We start from the raw sequence: 13,727 nt of genomic DNA, 5'->3' as shown, positions 1-13,727 counted from the left end.
GCTGTGGGAAGGGACTGTGGCTCCTGCAGGGATGCTGTGAGAGTAAAATGCTCTCTTGGGGTTGCCTTCCTCCATGGCATTTCCCACCACAGGCAGTTTTTCTCCTAACAGCATCTGGTTCATGTTCCCTCTCCCATTTCAGGGCACTTCTTCTGTGGATCCCGAGCAGCTCCTTCTTTGGTGAGTGGGAAAGGAACCTTTGGTGTTTGGAATTGTGCAGCAAGTTGTGAGCTTGGCATGTGGCAGCTGAGTGCCAGCCTGGGAGGCTGAAGGAAAGTTCCTGTCAGTGTCTCAGCAGTAGCAGCAGCAGCAGCAAAGGGATCCCAGTCAGTTTTCTCCTTTTCTGCTGAAGAGCTTTTGAAGAGCTGCAGGTCTGGCTTTGCAGGCAGAGGATTGCTGGCTGGCTTTAGCCATGGTGGAATATAAAACTCCCAGCAATAAGTGGCAATGTCGACTTTAGCCCATTGTTAGTTGGAACAGCTCCAAACCCAATTTCTGCTTAGTGCAGCTGGATGTGCAGCTGAGGATAAATAAGGTGAGAACTGAGGTAGAACTTCCCGTCCCTCACACTGCCGTCTATCCACAGGGCACAAAAGCAGCACCAGCACCTCCTGGGGCTCCCTCTGCTTCCAAAGAGGAGGCCAAAGAGGAGGAAGACAGCAGTGAGCTTCCCGCTGTTCTGGGGGATGATGGTGAACTTCCCTCAGTGCCAGGAGGTGACAGTGAGCTTCCCTCAGAGCCAGGAGATGACAGTGAGCTTCCTGCTGTTCTGGGAGACGAGGGCGAACATCCCGCGGTCTGGGAATGCAGTGGCGAGGCTCCCACACAGGGGGAAAAGGACAGTGGACATCTCCTACCCCTGGTGTGGGACCAAAATGACCAAGCTCCCACAGTGTGGGATGAGGACAGAGGACATCTCCGGTCCTGGGATGAGGATGGTGGATGTAGCCTGGTGTGGGACGAGGATGGCCAAGCTCCCAAGGCATGGGATGAAGACGTTGAAGATCTCCCAGTGTGGAATGAGGATGGAGGACATCCTGTGTCTTGGGAAGAGAAGGATGAACATCTCCCAGCATGGGAAGTGGACAGCGAACATCCCCTGGCTTGGAAAGATGATGGAGAACCGGCAGCGTTTTGGGAAGAGGATGAAGAACCTCCCTCTGCTGTGGGATCCTGGGCTGAGCATTCTGACAGCAGCACAGCCCTGCAGCCAGAGGGGAGAGGGGAGTGGTGCCTGATGCAGCTGAGTACGTCTGCTCTGTCCCTGGGTGCCCGAACAGGGCGCTGTGTGTGTGTGTCTCGGCATCAGCTGCACCCAGGGTTGCTCTGCAGCTGAATGTCACCGAGCCATTTCTTGTCCTTCCCCAGCTGAGACCAAGGGGCTCACGGCCCCAGGGAGTGGGGCTGCGTTCTGGCTCTGCTGCAGGGCGGGGTCTCACTCTGGGAGGGAGCGTCTTCCACGTGGTTTCTTTCAGGGAACACCGTGAGCGAGGCGGAGCCTGCCGAGAAATACCTGGAGCTGGAGCAGATTGGCCAAGGGTAAGGGCACGGCAGCGACTTCTGCACAAGCAGGGCCAGGGGTTGTACTGGGGCAGGATCCAGTGAGAAGTCAGGAGAGCTCCAAACACCTTCAGACACTGGGCTACCATCCTGCTGTCTCTCAGTCCTGATCAGAATTGATAACTGTGGTCAGGAGGCATCGTCAGAGCCCCCTGAGGCTGGCAGTGTCCTGCCTGCAGCACGGAGCAGGACCTGGAAGATCTTCTGTCCCTGGAATTGGATTGCCTAAAAGAGCAACTCACCATCTGATGACTGTCAGAAATCAGTTCTCAAGAAGATTTCTTTCAAATATTTTCCTTTGTTAAATATCCACGGGTCAGAATGATCAACCTAAAGGTTTAGAAACAGAAACCAGAGATGAGCTAATTAGGGCTCTATTCTAGCACAGGTAGCAGACCCCATCCATTCAGTAAGAGACACAGAGCTGATGCACTCTGGGGGAAAATGCATCACCTGCCTGATGGCAGGGCCCTTGTGGAGCCTGCAGGTCTTAGGCAGGACATGGAAAAGGATGAAATGCATTCTTTTCCAGATCTTTAGACACACATTTCCCCTCCTAGGTTTTGAACTAAAGCAGTTCAGGGTGGACATCTGGGATTTGCTCCAGCCCAATTCCTTCGTGCTGGGTCTCAGTTTTCTCTTGCCCACCTTGCATGGCAGAGGGCTGGTGGCTGCTGTGCTGTTGTTGGAAGGGTCGATGCACCCAGGTGTTTGTGAAGGCTGCAGGCAGCAGAGATCTCCTGTCTGGGCTGGCTTTCACTGCCAGGGCCTGAAGCGCTGCTTCTTTCTTCTCTGCTGTTTTGTCTCCAGGGCTTTCGGAACCATTTACAAAGGACTGGACAGGGCCACTGGAGGAGAGGTCAGTGTCAACACGCCCAGCACACCTGGCAGCTCCCCAGGGCTTTCCCCTCTGCTGGGAGCTGTGGCTGCAGCTTTGGGGGCCAGCAGAGCTTTCCTGCCCAGGCTGCTCCTCTGAAGGCAGAGCAGTGTCAGCCTGCAGAGCACAGCTGGGACAGACCTGGTCCTTCTGAAGTGCCAAAGGAATGCAAGGAGGGCAGCGGTGTCTGTCAGAGCAGGACACGCTGGCTTGGTCTGCATATCTAAAAGTGTGAATGCATCAGCTGCTGGAGACTGAGGCCCAATTTATCTTCACCCCAGCCTCTGACAGGAACACTATTTAGCAGTTTTTCCATCTTGCCTTTCATCTTCAAAGAGAACCTCAAGGCCTGATTAGGGAGAGATCCTGCTTGGGCTCAGTTTGGGGTTTTAGTCCTACTTCAGCAGTTCACAGAGAGAGGGAGAGAAATGAGAAGATGGATGTCCAGAGCAAAGCTCTCTCCCAAACCCTGCAGGTGTGTTTGTGTCTGGTGTCAGTGACAGCCTGTGACAGGGATCACCTGAGCCATGGATGTGCATGTTTGCTTTGTTGTGCAATCCCAAACAGAGCAGTTGCATCTGAAATCATGACCAAATCCCATAGAACTGCTAAAGGGTTCCTGGCTGTTTTGCTCTGTTTTCACAGAACTAGAATTAGCTCCTGCTTTCAAAATGGGTTTGAATAATAATAATGAGAGAGTTGAGGCCATTTGAGCAGACTGTAGGTGCAGAGGATGTTGTTAGAGCTTTGAGGCTGACAGCTGGGGGACCATTTCTGCAGAGCTTGCAAGGCCAAATGTCTCTGGCCATGTGTCCTGTGAGCAGCCCCCAGCTGGCAGAGCAATGGGCTGTGGGAATGGCACTTGCTGAGCTCTGGTGTCCCATCCCAAGGCAGTTTGGCACAGCCCGGCTCCGTCACTCCAAACAGACTCGCTCCGTGTTTGCTGTGGCCTCCTGCCACAGACTCCTGCAGTTCAAGGGCTGCCATGTCCCTTCAGGTGGCCATAAAGAAAATGAGTCTCCAAGGGCAGAACAGGGAACGAGCTGTGAATGAGATCCTGCTCCTGAAGGACAAGAAGAACCCCAACATTGTCAACTCTTTGGACAGGTGAGTGTTTCAGCTCTTATCCCGTGCCCGGGCCCTGCGTTAACCTTTCCTGGCATCCCTAGTCTGTAGCCTGTTTTGAAAATGCCTGACCCAGCCACATCTTCCCCAAACAACAGCCTGGCAGTTCACTCCCTGCGTGTGCTTTTCTTGCTTTGCTTTGGTTTTTCCTTCAAGTTGACCCCGTTTGCTGTGTCTTCCAACAAGTGCTGATGAACCACAGCAGAAATTATTTCCCTTGGCTTCTTCTTCCCAGCCCTTTTCCATTGCTACAGGTGCCAGGCAGACCAGGTTCTTGTTTCCAGCAATGCCTCATTTGCCCATTTTTCACTGGCCTTGCCTGTTTCTGAAGGGACTTTCTGAAAGGTTTTCTGACTGCTTTTGTCCCAAGTGCTGCACGGCCTCCTCCCCTGGATAGCCCTGGCAGTTGTGTTGCCTTGTTCTGGAGGGAATGGTGGAACTGAGGAGTTCAGAAGCTGAACCAGCTGGGAGCAAGTGTTGTGGTTCCACATTGATCTGGGCTGTTGCTAACCTGCATTTTTCACCTGCTTGCCATCTAAGGCCTCTCCTTTCTCACAGGTGTCTCCTTCTCCTTTAGACTGTGCAGATTCCAAGGGCTGGGCAGCCTGGCAGGAATGTCTCTCCATCTGATTCTGTCCTCGCTGACAAGTGACCTGGAAACAAAACTCCATCCAGGCTTTTCCATGGGGGAATTGAGCACTGCCCATTCATCTCCATGCCATTGTTTTCCTCTTCCAGCTTCCTTGTTGATGGAGAGCTGTGGCTGGTGATGGAATACATGGATGGAGGAACTTTGCAGGACGTTGTCAGACAGACACGCATGGCTGAAGGAGAGATGGCAGCTGTCAGTCGGGAGGTGAGGGATCCTGCTTGTCACTCCCATGGCTGGGACACGATGGTCCTTCCAAACAGGCATGAGAACAGGAGTGGCTCCATGCTCAGGGCTTTGTTTCTGTGCTGTTTTCATGAGCTGGAGAAGAAAGAGCCTCTGCAGTGAACGGCCTGCCAGCATCACTGCACTTCTGCTCTGTTCTTGCTCTCTCTCCTGCTGTTGTGGTACTCTCTGTCCTTTTTTGATTTGATTTGCTGTTCTCAGCTTTGCCTTGCACCGTTTGCCTGGAGCTTGTGTGCACTGCACTCCTGGCCTGTCCCAGCAAAGCTGCTGCTGGCAGAATTCTGAACTGTCCTTTCTGGTGTGATATATTCGGTCCATTGGTTTTTACCCTGGTGTTTCTTGTTCTCTCTCAGTGTCTGCAGGGCCTGGATTTCCTCCATTCCAACCGGGTGATGCACAGGGATCTGAAGAGCTCCAACATCCTCCTGGGAATGGACGGCTCTGTCAGGCTGGGTGGGTGTTCCTGGCCAGGCACGGCGCTCCCGGGCTGCGGCTGTGGGGCTGCTTCCCAGTGAGGCCAGAGCCCCACAAGGGCTGCTGGGGGCACTGCCCGGGCCCTGCTGCCAGCTGAGAGCGGCTGCCCCTGCAGAGAGCTCAGGAGAGGAGCAGGGTGCCAGCAGTGCCTTTGCTCAGGCTATGGCCCTTCCAGAGGGGCAGCAGTGGGAATCTAAAGCTCCAAGGGAATCAGTAAAAGCCACTGCATGAAAGCTGAGGGTTTCTGTAAGGGTCCAGTTCCATCTTTCCTTGGCTACAGCCCTGAGGACTTTCCCAGCTGACTTCACTACTGCCATCTCAGGCTGAGAGTGGGGAATCTTTGTGCTTGGTTTCCTCATTCCAGCTGCCTTTGACAGGGTTTGTTTCTGTCCTCAGCTGATTTTGGCCTCTGTGCTCAGCTCAGCCCTGAGCAGGACCGGCGCAGCTCCATGGTGGGCACTGCTCACTGGATGGCCCCAGAAGTTGTGACCAGATCTCCTTATGGCCCCAAGGTGGACATCTGGGCCTTTGGCATAGTGACCATCGAGATGGTGGAAGGAGAACCTCCTTACTTCAGGGAAACAGGGGCCATGGTAAGAGGCAAATTCTCCAGTGGTTGCAGAGGCCTGTGAGCACAGGGGGACCCTGCCCTGGGAGCAGCAGCTGGAGGTTTCTGCACATGGGAAGGGAATTCCCAGAGGACTCCAGCCTCAACACAGACGAATATTCTGCAGTCTCCAGCAACAATTTGCTTTGGGATTTACGTTGTTGCAGCTCTTCTGGCTGTGAGGATGACCTGAAAATGTGAAGCAAGTGCATCAGCTCTAATGTTATCTTGCAAGAAAACCCCAAACCAACCCCACATCCCACCCCCAAACCCAACAAGATTTCTGCAGGAGCTTCTAGAAGACATTTTGCAAGATGATTTCCCCCCTGATTCCTCTCACTGTGAAAGTTGTTGAAAACCTGAGGATGATTGTTTAACATCCCCATAGTCTAACATATTTCTTTCCTAGTCCAAGCTACTTTCTCTGTGTCACCAAAGCTGAGCTTTCAGCATCACAAACCTCCTGTTTTTGGCCTGGCAGTTTCTGGGATGGGGCATCAGGAATGCATTCACTTGAGTGTCAGTGGCACTGCAGAGATGCACTTGATGTAAGAATCCTGTGAAATAACCCAGGCAGACCACACTGACTCTGGAAAATGGCCTGTAAAGCTGGTGTCCACATTTGGAGAAGCAAAATATTCTATTTCTGATGGAGGTTCCTACTAACAGAGTCAGCCAATGAAACTGGCTCTCAAGGCGAGATCATTTGGATGTTGCAGTGGCTGTGGCAGCCCCAGGGTTTGGGTTTTTTGGTTGGCACAGAAAAATGAGCTGTGAGCAGCATCTCTGGCAGGGAGGAAAGAGCCCCTGGAGCTGGGGCTGAGGACCCGGGGTGGATGTGAGCCCGTGTGGGTGTGAAGGAAGCTGGCAGAGCGCTGAGTTTGCTTTCCCTGCAGGCTCGCGCTCTGATCCGGCAGAACGGGACCCCGCAGCTGCAGGAGCCCCGGCGCCTGTCGGCTCTGCTGCGGGACTTCCTCGAGTGCAGCCTGGAGCCGGACGAGGAGCGGCGCTGGGCTGCCCAGGAGCTGCTGCAGGTGAATGCCAAGGGCTGCAGGGCAAGCAGCAGCGCGAGGGAGGGGTTTTCTTGTGGGGCCCCCTCCGACAGTCTCCAGCCTCGCTGCTTTCCACACGCAGAGCGAGCAGAATCCTCGCCTGCTTTGGCTTGGCAGGCTCCTTTCGAGGCCAGCTGGGCCTGGTGCCCCACAGCGAGCAGGGACATCTTCAACAGGTCAGGGGGCTCCGAGCCCTGCCCGACCTGAGCTTGGAGGTTTCCAGGGAGGAGGCACCTCCCTCATCTCTGGGCACCTTCTGTCAATGTTCCCCCACTCTCCTGGGTAAAAAATTTTCCCTTAGATCTAATCTGAGCCTGCTTCCCTCTCTTGAGTTTCAAACCATTTCCCTTTGTCCTGCTGCAACAGAGCCTGTGAGGAACTTGACTCTGGGAACTAACAGTTCATTTCTTTCTTTTTTATCCTTTGGACAGCACCCATTTTTGTCATCAGCCAAGCCTCTCTCCAGCCTGACCCCTCTGATCACTGCAGCGAAGCAACTGAGGGAGCAGCGGAGGAGATGAAGCACTTGAGGGAGCTTCTTGTTACAGTAGTTAGGACAATTAGTTAGTTATTGTAGTTAGCACTGCTAGTTAGTTATGGTAGTTAGCTCTGGTAGTTAGTTATGACAGTTAGCACTGATAGTTGGTTTCGGTAGTTAGCACTGATATTTAGTTATGGTAGTTAGGACAGCCTGTTTGTTATGACAATTTTTGGAATAAAAACTCTCTCAAACCTCGACTCCCTTGACGTGTCCCTTCCTTCTCCCGCTGTGCCTCAGCTGCCCGGAGCCATGTGAGGGGAGAGCGGGCCCAGCCTGGCCCAGAGCTGAGCCCCAGCAGAGCCCTGGCAGAGCCCAGAGCAGCCTCGGCACCTGCAGAGTCAGCCTGGAAGGAGGCGCTTGGAGCCTTCGGGGCTGCACCCGGCTCTGGGTTACAAACTGTGTGTGCTGGAAAATGCCAGCGGCTCTGCAGGAGGGCAGAAGGGGCCCGGGGAAGGCCCAAGTGCTCCGTGCAAGGGAAAAACCTGCCCTGGCTTTGGTGTAAATAACTAGGCAGTGTTGGCTTTTGCTATTATGTATTGACTTGTGCAAATTATTCTTAATCACAGCGAGTTTGATATGGTACAGTTTGTAATCACCTTTCACTGCTTTTCCTATAGTATAGTTTATCACCTTCTTGTGGCCAATGCCCTGGCCCCTGTGCAGCTCGTATCCTCAGAACATCATTTATGGATGATATTTTAGTTTGTGGACAGTGTGAAAAACATACATTATAGTTTTGGCTTTCCCAAAATATTAAAGTGGATGCCATGTGTTGTGCATTGTAATGTTAACTTTTGCAGAAGTAGCTGTAGTTGTGAAATAATAACTAATGCTTTTATTTTTGTAACTAACTGACAATAATGAGAATGACTCAGACATATTTGTGAAATAGCTTATGTTGGTTTAAAGGACTTGTGGAAATAGCTAAAACCATCTGCCTGGTCAGATAACATTTAAGGAAGGGATGTGATGAGGGTCCCTGCCACTGACCCTTCCACTGTCAGTAACTGTCACCTGCTGCAACCACAGAACAGGGGGCCCTTGTGAGGGAGTGACACACAACCCTCAAAACAACAACCCACGATTCCTGCACGTACTCTAAAAAGGCAGGTTGGGGGTCAAACCAACCTAAAGAATTCCTGGAACATGTAAACAAGTTCAAAGAAATGTTTGAATGTGTATATTTTGAACAATACAGTGGAAAAACTAGACGAGAAGAGTTGCTGTGGTTAACCATTGTGCCTCTGGCCATTGCCAAGCACCCAGTGCTGTTACTGATTTGTCTCTAATTATCCCTTACTAAACTTTTAAAAATTCTAAAGAGTGAGGCTCTTTTCTCACACAACCTCAGTTGCTCACCCCTTGTTGTTCTCCCAAGCCAGGATTTGTCAATCCTAAACTTTGTCTGTGTGGAAGAGAAGGAGGCTGTGAAGAAAAGGAAGATGCACTGGTGTGGAGGCCCAGGGACTTAACTCTCACTTATCTGCTTCCTTGCTGCACCTGTTGTTGTGCACATGTGCAATGTGTTATGCAGATTGGTTTATCAAAGGGTGTTTTCTTAATTGGCCATTATTTTAATTGGTGATGGTGTTTGGATTGGTTGACCAATTGGATCTGTCTGTATTGGACTGTCTGTGAGGGGGTGAGTTTATTAATTAGTACAGAACAATACAGTATGGTAGGATAAGGTGATTGATCAGCCTCCTGCAATCATGGAGTCAATGCTAATTAATGCCACGACAGCCCTCGGCCCCCATCACTCAGAGCCTGAGCTGCTTGAGGTTTGTTCTGCTGGCAGCTGGGGACTGATGGTTTTTCTTTCAGCACTGGACAGTCCTTGTTCCAGTGCCCCCATTTCTTACAGGATGCCCTCTGCTCCTTCTCCACAGGGGAAGCTTTCTTGGGCGACTTTTCCTGAGCTGCCTTCTTGCTGGGTTGGGATGAACTCTTTCCCTTGGGCCCCTGTCTCAAAACACCTTCCAGGCACCCTCCAGCAGTTTATCTCTGTCTTCAACTCCCTTTATCTTTTCTTCTTTTATCATTTGAAGCCTGACCCACACAAAACAAAAGCAGATGTGCTTCACCCTCAGCTGATTCAGGATCTACATCAGTATATTTGATGGCAGTTTCTCTTCAACTGTTTAAAAAATCAGTGGGTGATTCATCATCATTTTGCCTCACTTGCTGAAGCTCTGACCAAGTTAAGCTTTAGAGACCCCATGTTTTAACCCCCATTCCACGAGGCTTTGATATCAGTTTAATTTTGCCATCTGCTCGGGTGTATTTCCATCCCACCCCGGGTTTCCAAGGGGAAATCTCTCAGTGACAGCGCCTTGAAGCAGCTCCCTGGCTGTGCTCCCCTCAAGGAATGTTGGGATGGCTTTATTGACCACTCGTCCCTCAGTGGGTTCAAGGAATGTGTCTGACACAGATTTCAGAACAGACCAGTCTGATATATATAGAGAATAATCATTTATTTATTTATTTATTTAAATATTTATTTATAGGCGGTACGGTGCACACATGAACTGATAGATTATATTGCACCAACCAGCAGCTACAAGGAATCACTGATAATAGCAGTAGCAAATACCATATCAAATTTCTGGTGATCAATAGCAATGTGCAAAAGGCAATAAAAAAGTGCAAAAGGCAATACAAAAGTGTAGAAACCAATGCAGAATTGCAGAAGCCAATTATAAAATTGCAATTTATGACTCGGCTCTGCTGCAGGCACAGTGGAAAGCTGGAAGCTGCTGAGGGGACTCATTCACCCCTGTCCCCTGTCCCTGAGTGTCCCTGAGTGTCCCCAGTGATATCACCCCTGGAATTCCCATCAGGATTTGGGACATCATCAAGGAAAATTACCAGAAATTTCGCCAAATTTGCCTCAAATACTGCACGGGGAGGGCACAGGTGACAGCAGCAATGTCCCCGATGATGTCACTGCCATAATAATTTCACGGTGGTGACATCACCATCCCTACAGCAGCTTCGGGATGTCCTCGATGGCTTTTTGGCACTTCTCAGTCACCACAGGGGCACTGGAGCTGTTGGAATCACAATTGAAGATGTTGTTGATGTCATCAAGTGCCCCTAGCAGGTGATCCTTGGCCAGGCGGGTGTTGGCCACCCAGAGCCGCTCAGCCTCGGCCACCTTGGCTGGCAAGGCCTCGGGGACATCGGGGGACTCCTCCTCTGTCCCCTCCATGGTGTCTACGATGTCCCTGAGCAGGCGCTGCAGCTCCCGGGGGAAGGCGGTGGCTTTGTCACACATGGCCACCAAGTGCTCCAGCAGCCCCACGGCGGCCTCCACCTCCTGTCCCCTCGTGGTGGCCATCAATGCCTGGCTCTGGGTCACCACAGCCTCTCCCATGGCCATGGTGGCCGCCAGCATCTCGTTGGTGGCCACCACCATCTGGGCCTTGAGTGCAGCCACAGTCGAAGCCCCCTCCTCCCTGCCAAGGGCCAGTGGCAGCTCCTGTTCCATGGCCACCATGTTTTCCTGAGCTGTCCCCAAGCAGGCGGCCGTGTCCTGCCAGTCCCTGGCCTTGGTGGTGGCTGCAACAGCGGCCTCAGCAGTGGCCACCTCCCTGCAGGAGTCACGGAGCTCGGTGGCCTCTCTGGCCAGCCAGTCCCAGCTGTCCACGAGCCTGGCCACCGACTCCTGCCAGGCGCTGGTCACAGCTCTCACATCGGCCCAGGTGGTCTCAGGGGAGGCCCTGAGGGTGGCCAGGGCCTGGCCCAGGGAGGGGACACCAGAGTGGCCCAGGGAGGTGACACTCCTGTGGTTCAGGGTCCTACACAGGATCTGGGTGAAGTTCTCCAGGTCCTCATGCAGGGAGTTTGGGGACTCATGCAGGCACTTGGCCCAGTGTGGCTTGGTCACAGTCGCCACCAGCTTGCCCAGGGTGGCCACCATGGCCACCAGTGCCTGCAGCTGTGGAGGGGACACCTGGGGAGGGGACAGTGGAGGTGTCAGGGACCTGGTGGCACTTGGCCTGGAGGGCTCTGCTGTCCCCTCTGTCCCTTTGCAACCCCCAGTCCCCTCCTGCCATCCCTATGTCCCCTCTGCAGGGACACAGGGGCATCACAAAGGTGGCACCAGGAACATGGCACTACCACCAGCCCAGTGGCACCAGTTCTGTCCCAGGCAGGTGGCACTTGAGGGACTCTTGGTGACATGAGGAGCTGCTGGCACTCGAGGAGCTGGTAGCACTTGAGGGGCTCTTGGTGACACAAAGAGCTGGTGGCACCCGAGGACCTGGTGGTACTTGAGGGGCTCTTGGTGACACAAGGAGCTGGTGGCACTCAAGTGTCCACAACTCTCTCCAGTGACATCACTGCCCTGATGACATCACAGTGGTGACATCACTGTCCCAGCAGCAGCCTTGGGATGTCCTCAATGGCTCTTTGACACTGCTCAGCCACCACACGGCTGCCAGGGTCATTGGGGCCACCATGGCCACCACAGGGACTCAAGAGGAGGTTGTCAATGTCCCCAAGTGTCCCTGGCAGGTGATCCTTGGCCAGGCGGGTGCTGGCATCCCACAGCCACTCAAACTTGGCCACCTTGGCCACCAAGGCCTGGAGGACATCAGGGGACACCTCATTTATCCCCTTCAGGATGGCCTCGATGTCCTTGAGGGGGCACTCAATGTTCCAGTTGAACAAGGTGGCTCTGTCACACGTGGCCGCCAAGCGCTGCAGCAGCCCCAGGGCTTCTCTGGCCAATGTCCCCTCCTGGTGGCCACCATAGCCTCTGCCATGGCCTCATTGGTGGCTGCCGCCACCTGGGCATTGATGGTGGCTATTTCCCAGGCCACCTCCTCCTTGTCCAGGGCCACCATCAGCTGCTGGTCCGTGACCACCTTCCTGTGGTTGTCATGGAGCTTGGCGGCCTCTCTGGCCAGCCAGTCCCATCTCTCCACGAGCTTGGCTACCAGTGTAGTCAACTAGCCCCAGCAGGTGATCCTTGACCAGGCGGACACTGGCCTCCCACAGCCGCTAGGCCATGGCCACCTTGGCCACCAAGGCCTTGGGGACTTTGGGGGATGCCTTACTTGTCCCCTCCAGGGCGGCCTCGATGTCCCTGAGCAGGCGCTGCAGCTCCCAGAGGAACAAAGTGGCTTCGTCACACACGGCCACCAAGCGCTCCAGCAGCCCCAGGGCCGCCTCCACCTGCTGTCTCTCCATGGTGGCCATTGTTCCCTCGCTGGTGGCCTCCATGGCCTCTTCCCTCACCTGCGATTCAGGTCTGGCAACCACCTCAGCCCCCTCCTTCCCGTCCAGGGCCTGACCCAGCTCCATCATGTTTTCCTGAGCTGTCCCATAACGGGCAGCCTCGTCCTGCAGCTCCCTGGCCCGGGCAGTGGCCGCCTCAGTGACCATCACCCTGCAGGTGTTGCGGAGCTTGGTGGCTTTCCTGGCCAGCCGGGCCCAGCTGTTCATAAGCACAGCCACCAACCACTGCCGTTTGCTGGCCATCATTGTCACATCTAACCTGGTGGTCCATGGGGTGCTCTCGTAGGCAGCCAGCACCTGGCTCAGGGAGGTGACAGGGTCATCATCATCAGAGGTGACACTGCGGCGCCTCCAGGTGTCATCAATGCTTTACAGGCTGATGGAGCTCCTTGGTTAAATCCTCCAGGTCCCTGTGCAGGCACCCTGGGGACACGAACAGCCTCATCTCCTTCTCCTGCATAGGCAGGGTGGCCAGCAGCTTGTCAGGTTGGCCACCACAGTGACCTGTGGCTGCAGCAGGGTTGGAGACAGCTGGAGAGGGGACAGGGGAGGTGTCAGGGACCTGGTGGCACTTGCGGCCTCCTAGGCTGGCCCCCATGCCCTCGAGGGATCCCCTTTGTCCCCTCCATCCCTTTTGTCAGCCTCTTGTTCCCTCTGCCACCGCCTGCCCCTCCCCTCATAGCCCCTCCCACGCCTGCCCCTCTGCCACTCCCTGCCCCCTCTGCTGTCCCCTCTGCCATGCCCCGCAAGCCACCATAGGGACTCAAGAAGAGGTTGTGGATGTCCCCAAGTGTCCCCAGCAGGTGATGATTGAATAGGCAGGTGCTAGCCTCCCACAGCTGCTTGGCCACAGCCACCTTGGCCACCAAGTCCTTGGGGACATTGGGTGACGCCTCATTTGTCCCCTTCAGGGTGGTCTCAATGTCCCTGAGCGGGCGCTGGAGCTCCTAGGGGAATGTGGTGGCTTTGTCACACGCAGCCACCAAGCGCTCCAGCAGCCCCAGGGCCACCTCCACCTCCTGTCTCTCCATGGTGGCCCTTATTCCCTCGCTGGCAGCCACCCTGGCCTGTCTCCTCACCCAGGCTTCATATTCGGCCATCACCTTGGCCCCCTTCTCCCTGCCCAGGGCAAGACTCAACTCCAGAATGTCTTCCTGAGCTGTCCAATAATGGGCAGCCTTGTCCTGCAGCTCCCTGGCCCGGGCGGTGGCCACCTTGATGGCCACCTTGGTGGCCACATCCCTCCAGGCGTTGCGGAGCTTGGTGGCTTTCCCTGACAGCCGGGCCCACCCATCCACAAGCACATCCACCTACCCCTGCCACTTGTGGGCCACCATTGTCACATGGCTCCG

At 54.3% G+C, this 13,727-nt stretch overlaps 2 protein-coding genes across 2 annotated transcripts in view; one reads left to right on the top strand and one right to left on the bottom strand.

Annotated features, from left to right (window-relative positions):
* LOC132340564 (uncharacterized) overlaps window positions 1-13,727 on the bottom strand; it is a 141,199-nt gene that overhangs the window by 57,743 nt on the left and 69,729 nt on the right. The gene's annotated exons all lie outside the window — the stretch shown is intronic.
* On the top strand, window positions 690-7,328 carry LOC132340483 (serine/threonine-protein kinase PAK 3-like). The gene is made up of 9 exons (XM_059871507.1): window positions 690-1,131; window positions 1,476-1,539; window positions 2,371-2,419; window positions 3,435-3,544; window positions 4,301-4,418; window positions 4,811-4,910; window positions 5,328-5,524; window positions 6,435-6,572; window positions 7,022-7,328. Exons 1-9 carry the CDS (start codon window positions 690-692, stop codon window positions 7,109-7,111), a joined length of 1,308 nt encoding a protein of 435 aa, XP_059727490.1. The 3' UTR covers window positions 7,112-7,328.

Source organism: Haemorhous mexicanus, chromosome 32 (assembly GCF_027477595.1).
Source record: "Haemorhous mexicanus isolate bHaeMex1 chromosome 32, bHaeMex1.pri, whole genome shotgun sequence".
Lineage (NCBI taxonomy): Eukaryota > Metazoa > Chordata > Aves > Passeriformes > Fringillidae > Haemorhous > Haemorhous mexicanus.
Note: the sequence above shows the minus strand (reverse complement) of the source record. Positions and strands in the feature narration are given on the sequence as shown.

What these genes read in the sequence shown, in the direction of transcription:
- LOC132340483 (XM_059871507.1), top strand. Translation starts at nt 690, where the DNA reads ATGGTGAACTTCCCTCAGTGCCAGGAGGTGACAGTGAGCTTCCCTCAG. An exon ending in ACAGGGCCACTGGAGGAGAG is followed by an intron (nt 2,420 to 3,434) that starts GTCAGTGTCAAC and finishes ATGTCCCTTCAG; the next exon opens with GTGGCCATAAAGAAAATGAG. An exon ending in CTGCCCAGGAGCTGCTGCAG is followed by an intron (nt 6,573 to 7,021) that starts GTGAATGCCAAG and finishes TCCTTTGGACAG; the next exon opens with CACCCATTTTTGTCATCAGC.